Source organism: Plectrocnemia conspersa, unplaced genomic scaffold (genome assembly GCF_051122295.1).
Source record: "Plectrocnemia conspersa isolate PC_06_02 unplaced genomic scaffold, ASM5112229v1 ptg000009l, whole genome shotgun sequence".
Taxonomy (NCBI): Eukaryota; Metazoa; Arthropoda; class Insecta; order Trichoptera; family Polycentropodidae; genus Plectrocnemia; species Plectrocnemia conspersa.
In genome coordinates this window covers 21,746,321-21,767,914 of record NW_028277173.1, presented here as the reverse complement: position 1 = coordinate 21,767,914, position 21,594 = coordinate 21,746,321, and the positions used below count along the sequence as shown (strand labels likewise).

The window sequence follows — 21,594 nt, the reverse complement described above, 5'->3', positions numbered from 1 at the left end:
TATAAGAATCTATTTTTAAGTTTTAACAAAATAATCTTAAGAACCCAGACAAGGATACGCTCAATTACGGTATTTAAAAATTGAACTTTAATCAAAAACCTCTACTATTAAGTGGAAGTAAATATAGCATTAAAAATACACCCTATGTAAGAATGGATAATACCAAATATAAAATATCCTATGATTTTTTTCAATTAAGAGAGTATTTGGTCACTCGAGAAATATAAATCCCGATTTAAGAATACTACAAACATGATATTGGTAAAATTACATAATATGGAATTTTTCGATACTAAAAGGCAGAAGGTTGACGGGAGCCCATCTCCATAGAGAATCTAAATCACTATATAGAGAGAATCATTTATGCATTTAAACAATTTTAAATCAACAGCAACTGTTTTATTTGTGGCATAAATAAATTAAGAGAAAAGCAAAGGATCCAGGTTGAAACCTTGAGGAACTCCCGAAGGGATATAGATATATGTGAAATATAGTAAAAGTTGTATAATAATTGCTTAAGATATTTAAGATAAAAAGTATATTTAAGGACCACAAATATTAATATTAAAATATATAATAAGGAACGGGAAAATATGTAACATATAAAGTATAATATACAATAATTGCGTGCTATCAGAACTATAGCTAGTGTTTCTCAATCTCAAGTATTTCCAAGAAAGTTACCTATTGTGATCTAACCTTCAAATTTTGACAACTCGACACGTTGTTCTATTCGAAATTTATAGCAAACACGAGTAGCGATCGCTTGTTCATAATATCGTGTGAACAATTAGCGTGACCCTAAAAATTACACTAAACCGTCTTCTGTTGATTTTCGCCGCGCTCAATGGACGCGTAGATCTTATCTTAAAAAAATGCGAAGTACTCGAATTAATTGTGAGAAAATTTCCGAAGACGTGTAATGTCACTTTCAAAGGGATCATTGTTTCTTCTATTACAAGGTCGGTCCGCAAGTCAAGGGCGGTGTAATAAAATACTAAAACAATGAACGAATTGAGCAAAATTAACCATCAGCAATTACCACAGCTTAACCTTTTAATGCAAATTTATCACCATCGCCGGCGATACTAATTAGTATGGGAAGATTATCGGATTGACGACATCTTGATATATGGAAAAAATAATCGCAATATTACTTTTTATGCAAATATTATTACATAATTTTTTCATTGGTACTCTCTAAACGAGCAGATGTTTCTTAGTTGTACAAAATCGAAGTAAAGTTGATAATCGTCGTCCTTTTTGGGGAATATTCGATTTCAAGCCAAATTTGCTCACTCGTGTGTGCTCACATGAATATTCACAACGTCGGAATAATCAGATACCATTTGCATTGTCAAGCTTGTGATCTTATTGTGTGCACGTGTTATATTATACTTTTATTTGATAATGGAAATCGTGAGTTAAATTGTGATTTTATACGCGTAAGAAACATGCTTAGTATCATATATCATATGACTATATATTATTTAAAAAAAATAACGTTACTTATGCGTGAAACATACTTGGCACTTTGCTATTCTTATTTATAAAAATAATTAAAAATATAATTAGTTTATAAATTTTTTATTATGCTTTTTAAAATTCGTAGTTTAATATAATATGTAACTTTTGCTTTAATGAAATAATCAAAAAATGTTATAAAGTACACTTTTTTATATTCATAGTATAATGATATGGCATCACAATGAATGGATATAACGTAAGGTTAAGGTTATAATTACGGAATTTTATAGTAAGGTTTTTAAAATAAAAATCAATAAAAAATATCAAAATATTGATTTTTTTATGTAATGAATTGTAAAAAATACGTATTTGTAATAATCATATCTCATTAGCTCAACTTTTGTTATGTGCCTTTGATCTATATGATTAGAAATACATAAAAAAATGAGTTGTTTAATACAAATTATAATTGTATCAGATAATCAGATTAATTATATAAAATATAAGTTAATTTATTACTAATCAAAATAAATTGGTAAGAAATAATAATTTATGTAAACCTTATTAATAGATTAGAACAAATATTTGCAATATCCACAATCCGCAAAGCTAGTAGATAGCGACATAAAATTACATCTTATTCAAAGAAAGCGATGGTTGTGAAAGGCAAGCTTTACGTCTGGTGACAAGGATAATGCCGTAAAAAACGTTGAGCTTTAAGAATCCATTAACGTATTTCTTAGATCTAATGCCATTTGATTATCGCCTTTTCAACGCAATGTAAAATATTTTGATAAATTAGATTATTTTATTTTTAATATCAAGTATTTTTGAGTTGAATAAAATAAATACACTTTTCCAAAAAATAATTATGCGGCAATTAATATATGCATTAAGAAAAAAATAAACGATAAAGTATAAAAATTGTGAAAAGCAAGCAACAGATTTTTTACAGCGTTTCCAAAAAAGTAAATGGATTTTTAAAAAAAAAAATATTTTATTTATCTATCTGATGAATTTGAATATGTTAAGACAGAGAAAGATACTCAAATAATGATTCATGAGTATACCGCTTTTAAGAAGTTATATATATTTTTTATTAAATCTTCTGTTGTAAGCCCAATGAGTTACAACGGGGAAAAAATCTGTACCAATTGAGTAAGTCAATCAGATTTAAATAATACCTACAAGTAAGTATTAACCATCAGACTGAAAATCTATATTATTTATTATAAATTATTATGTGTAATGTAATTTATAACCATTAGTTGTCACTAGAGCTAGGGCCGTTTTTTTTTATAAAAACACATTATTTTATATATAAAATTAAAAAAAAAGTGCCACTGCCGGGGCTTGAACCCGCAACTTCGGAGTTTCTAGTCAGAGACATTACGGACTACGCTATCCCGTTCTTAATATGTATCTGTGAGAACAGATAAGATAGAAAAGCAAACAAATTTTGATGCCAGAGTGGATGATAATATTATTAGAAACACTACCAATATTATTATATATAATAGAACAACATAATTACGATTTAATATTTTTTAGAGAGTTAGTGTAAAGCTTTTAAAAATGTAATGCAATGAAACAAAAATCAGATGACTATACCAAGAGGTTAGTCAAAATAAAGATGTGTGTGTTTGCAAAATAGGAAAAAAATTGATTCAATATGCTAGGATTTCATCCAATAATCATCCAAAGTAAATCATGAGATCTATGAGGCAAATAAAACTGCTAGATATACCTAAGTTGCATTATAAATAATTAGCATCTAATCTCTTAGATTATTTTCTTTAAAAAATATTGCTTTAATGGTATGTTATTCAGTATGATATCAAAATGACTATAACAGACACCTAAATATAAAATTACTTACCATTTCAGATAGAAAGTCGTAGTAGCTGGTTATTCCACCCCTATATCCAAAATGAGCGTCAAATCCCCTATAAGTCGGCATGTGGGCAGTGCGAGACATGCCTAGATGCCATTTTCCAACAGCATATGTTGAATATCCCAAGTCTTTCAGGTACTCTGGTAGAATCTTCTCAGTCAAGGGTAGACCGCCCTTGTTGAGACTGCTCAACGGCGGTCCTTGTAAACCTGAAACATCGAGACACGTTCAAATCGAAGCCTTTATTAACATACGAATAGACATCTGCGTCGAATTAGGCATATGTGTGTATTCGTTCAAAGAAAGAAAAATAAGAGAAGGTATGACGAAAATCGGAATTGGCTCCGTGATGTGTATGCTAACTCTGTGCACAATCGGCATGAGTCAGCGCTTCCAAACATTGCACGCTCGGGCGCCCTCGGCGAAAAATCTGTTACGAGGAGAACGTATAATATTATCCTCAATGTTGGTCAAACAATAAAACATATATAAATATTAATTCAAACCGCAAAGATAAGTCGTTCCAAAAATATGTCATCAACATTTAACATATCTTAATATACTAACCAATACAGAAGAGTTGAGTTTCAAAATGCGGACATTTAAAGTGGCTATGCACAAATGCAATTAAACATGAGATGTGGAAATGTAAATTTTACTTCACTGTTTTGAATTAAGCTCGTCTGAAATATACAGCGTGTTTCTGTGATTATCTAATTTGTGTAATGATATCAAACATGAGAACATAACTTATATGTATTTTGTCAAAAAACATATTGACCTCATTCAATGATTAGTATATAAATATATACCCGTCTACAGCAAAGTTTAGCAAATCAATCCCACATATCCACAGAGAGAAAAATAGAAAAAAATGCAACTCAAATTTATTTCATTAAGTGAATTAAATAATAATAGAACGGTTAGTATGACTCATACAATTTCCAACTATAAAAAACTATTTTCTGATGAAAAATTTATAAAATAATATATAATTTGCTCCGATATAAAACACAAATTCAAGGGTGTGTTTTTTAACAGGTACAGATACAAGTTTAATCGTTAATAAATCAAAGAGTTATTTGTGCTTAGTTTAGAATTTACAGATTGTTTTTTCATAACCAGGTGCATTGACTAAGCAATATAGCAAAGTTGTTTGTCAAATTTGGGCAATTAAAAACGATATCCTCTATCCTCTTTTTAGAAGCATTAATTTTTCAAATTTACTGATCAGGATATTATGTATTTAATACCATGTAAACCTCACAGGAGCTTAAATTCTGAATGAAGTTGAGTTTAGAATTTCAACATTTATTTAATGAAAAGCTCTAAAAAATATCTGTTTTTATCATTATTAGCTTAAGTGACGAATATTTTCGAAGATTATTTGATATCTGTATAATTGTTTGTCACATTTATTGATTGGTGTTGTAATACTATTTTTAAATTTATGAATATGTAGTTTTATAAAATTTAAAATTCTAGAAAAATGTTATTTATTTATAATTTTGGGTTTAATGTATATTTTTGATTTAACTGTTTCAATAATGGACCGAAATAAAATTAACAGATTACTACAACAAAATTTAATCTATATATAGAGCATTAATTTATGTGAAATATGTTAATAATATATATATGGCATTGCCTTTTTCAGTAGGTTGCGATTTACTATGTTACATAAATAGTTACATATTAAGCTTAATAGGGAATAGAGTACAACCAGTCGTTTCACATTAGAAGGCAAATTATAAGGATAATATGAATTTTATTTCTTTTGAATAATTACAGTAATTTAAAATTAAACTAGATCTCCTTAATATAAATTTTATAGCATAAGATCGTATATTAACTTTTTATTGTCTCTTATATGTTTGAATTTTTATGAGTTTTTCACAGATCACTCACATTCTGAAAACAATAATTTTTTATTATTAATAATAGAGTAATTTACAACATTGGCCATAAAAATGGTGCACTCTATAAAATAAATTATTGCTCATCGATTAATATTTCGTAGAAAAAGTGCGCTAACAACCAAAAATAAAATTCTTCTTTATAAACAGTTAATTAGACTGGTTTTAACATATACTTATGCCTGTTATGGAGCACACGAGTAATAGGTAATTAAAAATAAAAATCTTAAAAAGATACATAAAAAATATAAAATTCCAACAATAAAAGATCATAGTTATTATCACACGGATAAATATTATAAAAATATTTCACGATAAAATACTAACTCACCAATATCTAGTATTGGTAACTACGACAAAAAAGGACTAAATTTAAATATATACACAAAATGCCAAAACACATTTTCTTTAGGACATTTGAACAGAAAAAATAATAGTCTCAGTTCACGAATTAATTTGACCTAGTGTTTTTAAATACCAACTTAAATTTTTGGCTTTACTAACTTAAAATTGTAATATTTTTTTATTGCTAATCATTTTTTAATACTTTATTTATCCTTAAACTAAAAATAAATCTACAAAAAAACTATTGTATTTTACTTATTTGTAAAAAAGAAAGTGGTTATAAACCAGTATTTCATTACATGTCATGTGCACGTATAAATCTAATATATGAAATAAACAATATATAAAAAATTATTATGTACATATTGCAGTTATATCTAAGAACTTTTTTAAAGGGTAGCTTAAACTGGTATTTGATATAATATCATACGTTTTTTATTGATTGATAAAAACAGTTATCGTGTTTTGATTAATGTATAAACATTTTATGAATATAAAATAATTCCGATTAAAGGGAAGATTAAATTATAAGTATAATTTTCATATCAATCATATCAATATCATTTGAAAATTAATTTTCATGCTGTTATGCTAATCAAAATGTTTAAACCAAAAATTAGAAGGAAAGGAAAAAATACAGTTCAAAGTTGGTTGGTTAGAGGTTGTAAATTTTAGCATAATCTGCGACTTTCAGAAGAAAAAATTGTGTTAGTTATTTGGTCCGTTAAATTCAACATTGTGATTTGTTTAAATTATCGTTGTTTGTATTGAGAATTTAAATTATCATTAGGTTTAACTCAAAATAGCATTACAATTATTTTTGGGGCTCATTATGTTACATGGCAGTATTAAAGATTTCTTTATAAATATGTATATGATATTTTCTATGAATTGAAATAACCCAAGATTAGAATTTTTTACCTAATATGTACTAATTAGCTTGATTTGATTTAATCATCACAAAATTCATTAAAAAAGATTAGAAAAATCTAGGAAAACATAATCTGTAATAATCGATTAAAATTATATAAAAATTACTAATTCTAATCTCATAGACACGATAGAAATTCAAAATCACCAAGATTTATATGGGATTCAAACCTAGATCTTTTGGGTATTTGTCACCAACTATTGTCACCACTGGTCTATCGTATTGGCAATTCATATTCATTTGCAAAGGTTTTAATAAAAATAAGTCCATGCAAGCTTTCGATTTTACTAATTTTGCATGACATTAAGAGTTGGTTTTAAATAATTTTTATGTTTTGGATAATTCTGAAGCATCTGTGGCATATTTAAAAGAAAAAGGTAATCCAACATAAATGTTAATAAATAATTGAGTTGCGAGAAAAACTAGTAAAAAAATAAGTTAGAAAATTGTCACCTTCCATCTGTAAATAAATAGTATATGATATGTTAAAAATATTTTATCAATGCCAATGATGAAGGAGCAAATAAATATTACTAATATGATTTTTTCAAATGCTTTACTAATATAGATTTTAATCTAAATTAGTGGTAAATATTTTGTTTGGAACAAAAAGTATTATTCTATTAAATTTTATTTATTCGCCATAATTTATGTATTAATTACAGGCAAATCTAAAACGATAATGCCCCAGTTAAAATAAAATGATAAAAAATCTCCACACGTTTGCATTTATTTTGTGTGACATTTGCTAATTCAATTGATGCATTGTGTAACACATAAAATAAAAACGAAGCAGTATAAAAAATTACTTCTGATGAAATCCTCGAGAGCACGCATAAAACGTGTGGTATTACTAATATCACACGTTAACATTAAATCTGTGGCGCAGCATCTTTTGCTTATACATGAACCTTGAAATGAATCAGTATAAATTTAAATTTTGACAGCCTAAAGCATAATTTTTCTTGTGGTAATGTGTACATATGGATTCGAACCGAGCCGCGCGGAAAGTCTAATTTCTGCAAGTGTGGAAAAAATGTTGCGAACCTCTGTCCCAGCGAATCTGTTAGCAATGTACAGAATTTTAGCATTTGCATATTTAAATTATGGCGGCACCCGTTTTTCCTCCCCAAAGGATTGACAGATGCGTCCTGTTCATTTTTTTATATACCTACACACCGACGCTATGTGTGATTACTGTATATAGAGAGACAGGTATTATCTAATGAAAAGTGAATTTGACAGCAGCTTTTTGTCATACTTTTCTGAATATCTAAAGATACATTAATTACCTATATGTAATAATAATTGCTAAATAGTACTATTTAGCAATTAAACTATCAATATGGCATTTAATCTATCTATATTTAATATATTAAACTATCAAATTGCCATTTAATCAATTCATGAGCAAAATAAATGAGTGGTAAATTTTATTATATAATATTATGTGTTCAATCAGATGTTCCCAAAGTAGTATTTGCATATTTCAATTACAGCGGCACAGGGATTCCACTCCAAAGAATTGACAGATGCGTCTCGATTATTTTTTATTTTTTCTTCGCTCTAGTTTGCAGATTATTTACTTAACATTATTTACTAACGTTGATTAACGAAGCTGTATTCCTAGATTATATATAACTATAGCATCTTTTAAGGATCGAATTTAAAGAATAACAAGTGTTCTTCTGATATATAGTTCAATTTTAAATAATGTTTCTTAATCCTTTATAAAATAATTATTAATTAAGTAAGTCCTTTGAAATAATATTAGGTCATTAAAGAGAATGAAAGGATAATTATAAAGCATTAAAAATATATTTTAAGTTAATAAGGTTTACGTTAATCCTGTGAGTAATTAGCAAAATTTGAGCATATAGTTATGATATAAAAGATATAGGATAAAGAAAAATGGAAGTTATGAAAAGTTTCATAAAATAAAATATAACTATTATCTTGCTGTTAAATACAATATGATGTTACATCTATTTTTAAAGGCACATGATTGTAGCATACTTTTTTAAATAAAATTAATTTATTAAGATGCTATTTATAAATAAAAAATATTACCTAGTTTAATTGGATATTTTCCTGTCATTAATGATGCTCTGGAAGGTGTGCATGTTGGATTGGTGTAGTAATTATTTAATAAGATCCCATTATAACACAAGGAATCAATGTTTGGTGTTGGGATTTGATTTGATCCATGAAATCCGACGTCGTTCCAGCCCTATAAATAAAAATAAATTTCATTAATAAATTAGTATAGTACGTATATAAGATATAACGAAGAGTAAAATGTAATAAAGAGTTACAACTTTGAGTGGGACGAGATTGAAAAGTGGCATAATGCAACTAAAATGGGTAGCAATTTAAAACGAAACAAAACGAGGAGCGACTTTAATTTGGTCGTTCGTCAAAAGGAACTGCAATAATTGCAGTCGAAAGGCTGGGATTGTGTGAATTAATTATACACGTCCAAATATTTATGAATTGGCAGATAGCTTGTAGAACAGTGGCCTAAAAACCGGAAACCTATTACGTTTAGCCTCGCCGAAACTCGCCGGTGTGTTTCCTTAATTTCTGAACGCCTCCATTGTTACCAGAAGCACAAGATTTCAATTGGACGCTTGGCAATTATAAAACGTTTGATTTTTTCTTCATTGTAGTATTCATCAAATCAATATTCGTAGTTTTGCTTTTTTAATTATGTATTTTTAGATTTATTGTCGAGGTTGTTTGTTAATTAATTATTGGACCGTTAAGACAAATCGTTATTAGAATATGAATAATGGAAAAACTAATTAGTAGTAATGTTATCCAGAACTGTGTTATTTTTTAATTAACCAATTACATAATACTTATGATTACAACTAACAATCTTGAATACGAGATCATTAAAAATAAGTTTTGACAGACGAGTAAACAGTTCAATAAACTTTGTATCTATGTCATATTAAAAATATTAATCGCATCCTAATTTTTTTAAACTTTAGAAAAAAAATATTTGATGTAAACTTTGTTTAAAGTTGTTAAAACGTCACAAATGGACGAAAATATAAAATAATATTTTTTCAAGACAACTGAGTTTATATTTCTGTAATGTGTTTTGAGAACTTTTCATTGAAAACAGCTAATTATATTCACATGCACGATAGACCAAATATAGTCGGCGACTAATACACGAAAGACCTGGGTTTGAAGATAGACCAATATGAACTATGTTTTTGCGAGATCGAAATTAGTGATTATTATATAATTATAATTTTAGGCTTTTCTAGTTTTTCTTGAACTTATAAAGCAATATCGTGATGAATAATTACAATAAAATCGAGCTAGATTGATTGTAATCTATGATAATATCATTTTTTTAGTTATAAAAATATATGTTACAACATAAGATTTAAAATAAATAAATATGCAAAAAGAACTCAAAATAATATTTTTTGATAAAATATGAAAACTAATGAAAATAAATTTACGTCTTACCAAATTCTTCTACATATTTATAAGCCAAAACAACCGTTTTATTTTTTTTTAAAAGTTTTTTCGATAATAAAAATAACACATACAAATCTAGAACCAGATGATAAATCTAATTAAAGTACAGTATCCAGGCGCGTACGTTGAGTGAGCGTGCGGAACGCAGATAGCGCACGCCCTTATCTCTCACTCTCTCTCGTCACTTAAGACGCGAGCGAGTGAAAGATAATATATGTCAATGTACGCGTCTGCAGTATACTCTTTATCAGGGCTTTTTTTAACGTGCCGAAGCTATAAATATACTCAAATATCATTTATATTAAATTTAAAGCAGCTTTTCTTATGCCACGAAGCACATAAAAAAATTTAAAAAATGATATGAGAGATTAATTTATTTCAAAAATTATGATATGAGAGTATTGATCAATGTGTATTTAAACCGAATTTTGGTCAATATGAGGGCGCAAAAAGAATTATCACTTTTCAGAAGTTAAAAATTCACGTCAAAAGCAATAAAATTGTGTCGGCGATGGCACGATTTTATTGCGTTTGACGTGGATTTCTGAGTTTTGAGAAAGGATAATTGGTTTTTGCACTCTCCTATTGCTCAAAATTTAGTTTAGATATTCTTAGATATTTAAAATCGTAATATTGTAAAAACGTCGTAAATTAAATTGTAGCATCTTTACTTTCCATATTTTGTATCCATACTTTAATAGCTTCTTATCATACCAATATTTCTATAATTTCTGTCGTCGTATCTGTTATTGTTTTGTTCCTTTTTTAGTGGGATCGGAGATTGAGAAATAACAGAAATTTTCTTTCATTTTTAAACATGGAGTTAAAATTTACACTTAAAAATAAGTAAAATGAAAATAATAACGTCATACAATATTTACGTAAAAATAAAGAAATGAAACGTTACGCAGATTGTCAATGTTTTTTAAACATTAAAAATACTGTAAAAATTGGTGCCAAAACACTGGATGGAACTAATGCTGGAGATGAAAGCACGGATAATTGAAAAACACAGATAATCTGAACTATATTTTTTTACTTATTAATAAAATTTGTGATTCAAAATCTCAATAATTTTCAAATATCAGTACGATTTTTACAACAGCTATTATATCCTTATATTCGAATTCCCTTTGATCAATGTAGTCCAGTAAAGTTTCAACAGAAGTCTGTACCGTCTTATGACTAATGATTTTTTAGTATCTTCTTCATTTGTATTCTCACTATCACTCACAACAATAGAAACAATATCCGTATCATTCAAGCATTAAAAACCTGGATAATTTGAAGCGTGATCAAACCATTATTTAATGTTTTTTCTAACGACATTTTTAAAGAATTTTATAATTTATATGAATCTACATATTTTAGAATTATTAATTGCTTCAGTCTCTTTGTAATTCAATGTAGCTATTTCTATGCTAGAAGGAAACTTTTCCCAAGGTAGAACAAGTGTTATTGACTTTACTTTTGACTAAGATTTTCCCAGAAATAGAATTAGCAATCATCTTCTTCAGCAAGAGTTCTGAAAAGGCCAGAACGACAAAGCTGTTTCATTGATGATATGAATTGAATTAAGCTTAGGTGGTAAAATTTTAAACCATAAGACTCGTTCGTTTTTAATAAGATTTGATTTGGATAACAATAAGCACTATCTATTAACAACACTGATTTCTGTGGCAATCTTTTACTTAAAAAAAAAATCAAGTTCTAGATGCATTTTTGCATGACACTCTTTAAATGACATAAAAATTGAGAGTAGAATGTGTTTAGTTTAAGACCGTCTTATTGCAAATATTTAATTTAGATTCTATGATGTTTACCTAGTGTATCTTTAATTTGTAAGCAATGAGATTATATTTATTTAAATAATAAACACAATATTATATGTAATTTATTTTTGTTAAAAAAAATACTAAAAATATTTTTTGCTATAGAGTTTTCATTAATAAAATATTAGAAAATGTTAATTGATCAAAAAAACAAAGTTTAATATTTTAAAGGCGTCCAATGAAAATATATTATTTGGGAAAAAAGATAGTAATTTCAACTTAAATTACCTCTCTAAGATTTAGAAATATGTAAGATTTAAAAATAATATTCGAGTGCCATGCAATATAATTTGCTTCAAATAATAATTATGACTAAAATCATACCACAAATAACTATGTAAAAACTATAACTTAGATAATAACATTTTTTTATTGCTATTGTTTCTAACGCAGCTAAATGTTTTATCAATGGAGTTAGCACCCGACATCTTATTGTTACAGCCGTTTTCCCACGATACTAAATCTTCGGTCGCTGACTTACCAAATCATCGGCAATTATCACTACTATGTGTGGTTGTCCAGTGATTGTGGTGATAGCGTCGCCTAATTTTGCCACCAAGGCGGCGACTATCAGGAAACATGCTGTACTTCTTGAATTTGTTTGTAATCTGAAATCAAGAAATATATTTTAAATTTTAATACTTATTAAGACATCGATACAAGTTACTATTAAACTATAATATTGCCTAGCCAGATAGACAAATGGTATGAGTCGCTGACTATTGACCTGAAAGACCTGGGTTCAACTTCCATATGGAATTTAGTCTGGTGTATCTAAATTAGTGATTATTATATAATTATAATTCCGATCAATTGTCACAGATTAGATTTACCTAGATTTTCCAAATCTCAAGAATGTACATCGTGATGATTAATTAAAATCGAGCTATCGATAAATATTTAATAATGAGCTACTTTAGATTAAATATATTATTCTGTGAGTATTCAACAAAAACAAAATATATAAACTTCATCAAAAATTACCAAAATCTTGATTCAAATATTAATTAGCACTACTATAAATTCCAATCACTCAAATAGGAACTTAAAAATAAATAATAATCAATGAAATTATTACTTTAGCATTGTTTTATAAGCAAACTAATGAGCCATTATAAAAAAATAAAACATCAGGCTAGTAATGGTTTATTGTTTCAACAATTTTATGTATTTTATTATTATTTTCCACCTTAAGAAGTTTTAAATTTAATAATTATGTGCATATTTATTTTATTTTTTATTGTGCAGTTTTTAATTAACCCTTTCAGTGCCAAGCAAAATTAGGCGGTGTATGCTTAGAATGCCAAGCATTTTTTGGGCAAAATAGATGATTTTATAAATATTATATATTTAAAAAAAATATTTCTAAAAATTTAGATTTTTTTATGTGAACCACTATTTATTATAGGAACAAAATTAAATTTAGTTTATAAAGCATAACAAAAATTATAATTTAATTTTATTTCATATAAAAAAATAAAATAAAATACAAAACTACAAACGGCATTCACGTTGTTCATAAGCGGACACCGGTGTCCTTACGGCATTCAAACGGTTAAATAAAAAAAATATTTCATAAATTCTCTTTTTAAACACCAAACAAGTTAATGTTAAAAGATTTGTTAAAAATTAAGTATTTTTTTATTCGTTAAGCAATCGTTTCAGCTATGATCTGTATTAGAGTTAAATACAGAGCCTTAACGTTGTGCTTGCGGTGTGTCTAAAATAGCCGTAATAATTAATATTTTCACCAAGTATGAGTTTCGTATAAAGAGGATTGCGAATTGCAAATTGTTTCATCTACGAGAAAGCAAAAACCACCGTAGAATTTTATACCTAGTTTATTTCTGTATTTAAACATCATATTTAAAATAGGAATAAGCGACTTTTTTTATTATTAAAGTCATCCATAGGATTTTAATTATTGTATCTATTAAAAAAAGTTAAAAAGATTAATGCACTGTGTAACTGTTTTTATTTCTACAAAAATTCAATAAAAGAGAACAGATATGATATTTATATGACGTTTGAATCAATGAATGAAAAACTCACATTAATTATTATTTTTTTTGTTGCAATCTGACAGGCGTACGCGCAATAAGTTACAACGGGATAAATCTGTATGAACTGGGTAAGTGAATCAAACATTATAAATACCTATACCTATAAGTAAGTATTAACTACCAGACTGAAAGTCTGAGTATCGGTGACAGCAATTATACATCATTAATTATAAAGTAATATGTATAATGTAATTTGCAACTGGGTACAGTTTTTAATAATAGTGCAATTTTATAAATAAAAATTCGGGTGCCGTTGCTGGGACTCGAATCCAAAACCTCAGATTAACTAGTCTGAGACGTTACGGACTGCATTATTCTGTCTTTTTTATAATTTAGGTATTTTAATTAATTCGTTAATAAAATAAAAAAAAGTCCATGAATAAAAAGTTTAATAATAACAAACCTATTATTATTACTAATATATAATAATAGTACATAGAAAACTGAAAAAATGTACTTATAATCTTTCAATGTATTTTTAAATTATAGTGTTGCTCACTAACTTAATTTGATTTTTAATTCATGCCTATTTTATGGCTCAATATATTAATTTATTATGGCGTTCACGATTATCAACACGGATACTGATATGTATTAAATTATAGTATCTATATATATTATTATTTTAAGTAGTAATGTAACACCATATGCATTAGCCCAATTCGTAATAAATGTAATATTTTTTGTTATTCACAATGATAACATATTTTAATAAATAATATAATAAAAAAGTAATAAAGATTTGTATGAACTTGACTTAATTTTAAATTACTGATTATTTTTTTATGGTGTATCATAACTTTTTGACCAGATTATTTGTTAGACTAGATATAGCCGATGAGCTTGTATATGCTTACATCGAAGATAATTTGAATAAACTGTCCATTATATTAGCGATAATTGCGTAGTGCTAATGAACGAACAATAGAGAAGATCTAAAGATAATGCGTAACGAAGAATAAAAAATAAATATACATATAGTATATATATAAACAAAATAATGCCTTCAACTAAAAGCTGTTGAAAGGATGCTAGAGGTGTGTTTTGCAACGGCGACCATGAAAAAACATACTAATTGACTCATTAGTAACACTCTTATCGATGCAATTAAGTTATGGTGAATCTAATGACTCGGTTTTGTGATTAATTTTTAGCATTTTTTAATTAATTAACAACGCTATGTTTCACGTTGATTTAGAATATTTAGATGTCTCTAAATATTCAGATTTAATTAGATCGTTCAACACGTGGTGGGTGGTAGCAAAAAATGGGATTTTCCTCATGGAATGTTCTTCTCACGGATCTGAGTTATATGTGCTATTAAGTTTGATTGGTGTGCTATAATAATAAATTTTCGCAATCGTATATATTATTTGTATCAAATATAATTTATTAAAAATTGTACATGATTTATGTGTCTGATATACGACATTTGTATTATAGTAAGTTTTACTGGTCAATTATCGTCATTTTTATATATTGCTAAAATATATAATGAAAGTATTGTCGATTACAATAAGTGCATTAGAATAGGTTTCATAAAATTTAGGCAATAAGTTAAATTACCAGTTTACCTAATCAATACCTATGATTACATACTCTATTGATTTCTTTTAATACATACTACTAATTCAAGTTACATTGCTGATCATTTTATAAAATAACCATTTTTTTCAAATACATTTAAGATATTTTCACTGAGTTGAAATAAGCAATTATTAGATTAATTTAAATACCTAATATGTCTTCATCCGTGAGATGTAGAAGATATAGGAAAAGATTGTGATAATCGATCATTATAATAATTATGTAATAATCACAGACACGATCAAGGTCTATATGGGATTTTTGGCCCAGTCTTTTAGGTCAATAGTCGGCGACTTGATAGTTACTCGTATTTATATAAAACATAAAGTAAACAATAATAATATGCTATCACATCTTTTAAGTCACATTATGTATGCACACACATTTATAATGGTAATTAAGGTTACCAAAATATCTGATAAACAAGAACAGTATTTATTTAAAACGAAAGATAAGTTTAATTATTAACCATTCATTTAACGTGATATAAAGAAATACTTGTATATATAATTTTTTATCTCTTTGCTCTATTTAGTTTTATTTTAATTTTAAACATATAATCAGGTTTGCTTTAATTTTTAATTTCAACACTACACCTGATTAAAACGTAAAAGTATATTTAAATTGACACTTCATTGGTGTAATTGCTTAAAAACAGTCATTTTTAATACTAGCTATCAATCTTTTTTTACAATACGTATTTAATGCATTTATTGTATGTTACAAATTTTTTTTTCTAAATAAAAATAGATTTTAACTTTAAATACAAATTTGTAAAAATCAGAAAAACTATCAAATATTATGACAATCAAGTTGTAAAATAAATGCAAATTTATTTAAGCCTTGAATATGTTGCAAAATATGTTTTTCTTAGATTTTAAAAGAAGCCAGACTTTGTTATTTTTTATGTTAATCTTACAGTGGATTAGACTAACAATGCCTTGTTATTATTTTGAATGATACATACCAGAAGTATTTAAATTCTCTACAACTATATTAAAATAGTATCACATTTTACAATATTCCAGAACTTCATAAGATAAACTATAGATGATTTTAACGAATCAATATATTTGAATTTACTTAACACGAGTCCATATAATAATATATTATATAATTGTCAATTTAGAATAAGTATGAATGAAGGGCCATTAAAATAGTTTTCTAAATTTATTTATATTAATCATTTTTTTTAATAAATCACTACGTATACTTTATTTTTTCTAGTAGTTCTTTTTATACTTAATAATAGAAATATTCAATTTTATGAAGATGTTGAATGATCATTAATAAGTAATTTTCATCTAAAAGTAGACATTTTTCTACTTAATCGTCCACTGATATGCTATGATGGTAAATCTACGGTTATAAAAACAATATTTTACATTGAATAAAATATTTTTATTAGGTACATCTTGGATTTACAATTTTTTTTTATTTTCTATATAAAATAGTTTATTATAATATTTTATAGCAGGTTTAATCTCTATACTTGTATAATAAAATTAAACCAGTTTGCTTGCAATTATTGAAACTAGATTACGTTACTATAGTCCTTTTATTTTACCGCAAAGATATTATATATATTACATACCTATATCAATATGTAAAATTACACTCGTTTTATTGATATCGCGATTTTGTTATTGAAATCGTTTTGTAATACTTTGGACAAACATTTTATAATGCTTTGGACAGACCTTTTAAAAGATAATTTTAGTAGCTTATTGCAGATTATAATAGTTATAACATTGGAAATGATCAGTGAATATAAAAATATTAATTTAAGACCATGTAGGCCAGGAGTAAATCATCAAAGGTTTACATTATATAAATAATATTTTGAGTTTGTTATATTTTATATGGTGAATTTACTTAGTACATATTCGCAAATAATTTATATAACAGTTAATAATTTAATAAGTTTTGTACATTTAAGAATGGACTTTAGAATAAAATAATCTGCATAACAGTTGTTATTATTGTAGCAACTACTGTAATTTTATTTTTGCTAGTAAGTGTAACTTTTTCAGTTAGTCAATTTAAATTTATTATATGATTTATTGTGTGTAAATGGCAATAAAAGAAATTACATTTGAAATAAAATATTAGACAAAGTAGTAAACGATTCATTATTATCTGCGTTATTTGTAATCAGTTATTAAAAACTCATATGAAGTTTACGCGCAAATTAATTAATTATTTCACTATGATTACAATTGACAAGATTTAACTTACTGTATTTGAAAAATTGTAGGGTTATCTGTATGATAGATTTAAACCTATTTTTAAAAACATCGTGTAATTATATAAATAATAATTAAGTTATAGTGTTATTATTATAAGCAAAATTCATATTTGTTATAACAATGCACTACGATGTTCTTGTATTAAAATAGCAAAAAATAGATAAAAATCTGTAAATCCACGGTTATAAAAGTTTTTTTTTTATAGAAAAGATTTATGACACTGTTTTTAATTTAGGTTTTTATCACACACTAAGTTTACTTAAGCTCATTAAATTATATTGCCATTATTATAATCATTAATGGTGCACTATTTTGGTATCACAAATGATAGTGATTTTTCACTATTTATTTACCTTGGAAACATTTTGACAGTCGATTGTTCAGTCACTCAGATTTGTATTTTGACGATGTACCCCTACCAATCACAACAATAACAACACAGAACAGAACATGCGCGCGCCACTAAGTCCGGATTTTCCGCCAGAAACTGGTTCCGGCGCGTCACGCCAGTGTGGCCAGCGTTGAAAAAATCCAAATCCGGTTCCGGGCAAAGGACGACACCACTACACGGATTCGCGACCGAAGAGGTTACAGAACGATGTGAGGTCCGAGTCACTGGTACGTCGCGTAAATATACGTGCGCCCTCCCACCAGATTCGTCGGTAGAGTTTTTCGCACACAATGGACTGTTTTCTGCACGCCCGTCCGTCGTCGGCTCGTTCTCACACGATCGTTAAAAAATGGTGGCCATTGTTACCAATTTGTGGATTGTAATCGTACGCGTTTCTGGACTGGGCGGAACCGATGTGATCTATCGGGCGGCGAGGTCTTCGAGCGTTCAGGGCCGCTGCCGAAAGGGACTGTGGGGTCTTGCTGAAACTCGGGTGTTTCATAAAACTTATAATCATGGTCGACTTTCTGGGCTTAAGACCTCCGAACATGTTCAGACTTTGGTTCAAGTATCAAACCAGTGGCGGAACAAAGGTTACAAATCGGTACAATACCCTATTCTATAATATACCTTTGCGTCCTTTAAGTAAATCGTTTAACCAATAGAAGGAACTATTTTTTTAAATAGTAGTGAATCCACATCTGGTTTAATAGAAGAAGTAGCGATATATTTAAAAAATGTTCGTCTACATTTTTTGTAGGTTTCATACAGAAAAATAGTTCCTCGCACATATACTAAATCTCCAAAAGAGAAACCATGTGCGTGGTATTTTCTTTATGCAGGTATAACTTATGAAAGTTCAAAAAAATCCTTATATAAATAATTGATTAAATTGTACATCTGATTTTAATTCCTTACATTAAATTTGCAAGTTTGTCTTAAATTTTATAGTCAACTATAGTTTCTTAAATCTATTCTTAAAATCATGTGACAAAATAGCACTTTCAGTATATTATGAATATTAATGTTTATAAAACTCAATTTGACAGTTTCAAAACGTTCATTTGCTGTTCAAGCCCAAACCTAACATATACAAATGAACCTAATGAAAGTTACAAAACCATAGTTGATTTTAAAACTTCCCTTGGTTTAAGTTGGGTTAGGTTAACTGTTACAGTGAATGTGTATTTTAAGTGATGTTATATTTTTACTTATTAAGCTGGTTAAGATTTATTAAACAATTGTTTTATATTTTCACCGGTAATAATGGCATCATCAGTGAAACAATATTTATTTACTATGCGAATTATCAGGTACGTCTGGAGCATTTTGGACTTAACAAGTAATGTTTCGCCCTCCAACTATTTTTGGAAACCTAATTCGCTGGTGGCGTAACTTTCAGTTTAGGACCATCATTTACGTCACTTTTCTACAGGTTTCTTGCCTGTTAAGTGACAGCTTAAACCGCTTACACCTATCAAATAAATTGTATTTTCACTTTAAGAAATATATATCTACCGGTGAAAACATATTCCGATATGTTTTCAGTGAAATTCCAGTGAAAATATATTTTTATTAGAATTAAGTCCTTGCCAAATTCGCTTTACTTTGTCGAACATAGTATATACTTATATATTTGTCCTGACATTAAAAGTCTTAGATATAATTAGTCAAAATAAAAAAATTGCACTTAATCACAAGCACAATCTCGATGCATTGTCTTTGTATATGTTTTATTAATCGGCTGTACCTATGTTTGCTGAGAGGGAGGGGGGGGGGGAAGGGACAAATTCCCGGGGCCCGACTTTGAAAAAAACATAGCAAGTATATATTTATATATAAAAGTAAAAACCGACTTCAAATAATGAATTTTAACTAAACTACAATTGTTTGAGATGTATGTACTGATGTATTTCCGATATAAGTTCTTTCAGCCCTTTGTATACATACAACAAATAAAAGGAGCGGAACATTGCCTTCAAAAGCTCCCACTTTATAAGTAGTAGTTTAACAATAAACATTATTATTCAAAGGGACAGATTGTAGCTTTTTTACGTGCTTCCGTTGATGTTAAAATTTGTTTGAAAATTATTGTTGACTTTATTACTTTTTAAATCTATTCCTAACATATTTTTTAAGATATGAAATTTCAGAAAAATTATATCCGAATACATTTTTAACAGTAGATATATATTTTTACTAGTAAAAATATAAATTATCTGGCTGGTGCTAGTAAAAACTGCACGATTTTATTAGTTTTGACCTGGACTAGAAATTCACTATATACAACACTGAGCAGCAAAGAAAACATGACTAATTATCAAGTAAATATTATAAGTAGATTTTTTTTAATAATTTTTAATCCCTAATTAAAATATTTCGCATAAAATATGAATTCAGAAAATATGTCGCAACGGTGGTCTATATTTATATTTATTTGTAGCATAGAAAATAATAATCATTTATTCAAAAAATTATATTACGATGTTAAAAATATATAAAATGGAATTTTTGTCATGAGGCCCGGAATCATTGTTTTACCAAGGCCTAGATTCAAAATTTATTAAAATTACCAGTTAATATGGCACTATATTAACTGGTGATCATTTTAGGGTCGGTATTTGCTGTAGTTGATAAATGCTGATATTATTGATCAAGAGATCCTTGGTTCGATTCCCAACGGTAGCGAAATCGAAGCAAATAATTTGCGTTGTTAATTATGAGTCCGGTCGTTAAAAGAGACATTTATTGCAACATATAATTGTCTAATATAAATATTAAGCAATTATATATTGTATAAATGAAAACTGAAAAAAAAATCAACAATATAGAGATTTTCCAGTGAAAGTTTCGACAATAGTTAAAAGGAACCGGGAAAAAAATCGATAGATTAAGTTAAAAATAACAATAAGAATGTTATCTTATTCTCTAAAACAAAACACAATAAATTTGATTTAAGAAACTCACATTAAAAAAAATATCGATATAATCATATTGAACTTTAACTCTTTGAACAATATAGCTAAACGAAATTAAAAACATGTTTATGAATTAAATGAAAACATAATTCAAGAAGCACGGATAATTATGGAATCGAAAGAACAATATTTTGTAAATAATAAAAAAAAAGATTTTACTATAATATATACATATTTTTTAAAAATAATACTAAAAAAAACATCTATGATATGTACTAGCAAAAATATTTTTTTACACCTAACTTATCATATATATTCCTCCAACCATTAATAATAGCAGTAAATCAGGTTTTTACATGCAAATATATTAATGTGTCTATGGTTTAAGTTATTGTGAATAACTAAATCACATGCTACAAAATGATAAAAAATAATTTCATGATTTTATTTGCATAAGTTATGTTAAAATGAAAAAATATGTGTATGTTAACACCTTATCT

At 27.3% G+C, this 21,594-nt stretch overlaps 1 protein-coding gene across 1 annotated transcript in view; it reads right to left on the bottom strand.

Moving 5' to 3' along the window:
* Positions 1–18,396, bottom strand: part of LOC148232225 (arylsulfatase B-like) — a 28,976-nt gene extending 10,580 nt beyond the window's left edge. Inside the window, exons 1-4 of the mRNA XM_088193151.1 lie at positions 18,139–18,396; positions 12,368–12,494; positions 8,624–8,783; positions 3,347–3,570 (exon numbers count right to left, since the gene is read on the bottom strand). Of these exons, the coding sequence (XP_088049277.1) occupies positions 3,347–3,570; positions 8,624–8,783; positions 12,368–12,494; positions 18,139–18,149 (522 nt within the window). The 5' untranslated portion in view covers positions 18,150–18,396. The remainder of the gene's footprint in view (positions 1–3,346; positions 3,571–8,623; positions 8,784–12,367; positions 12,495–18,138) is intronic.
* Positions 18,397–21,594: the final 3,198 nt, after the last annotated feature.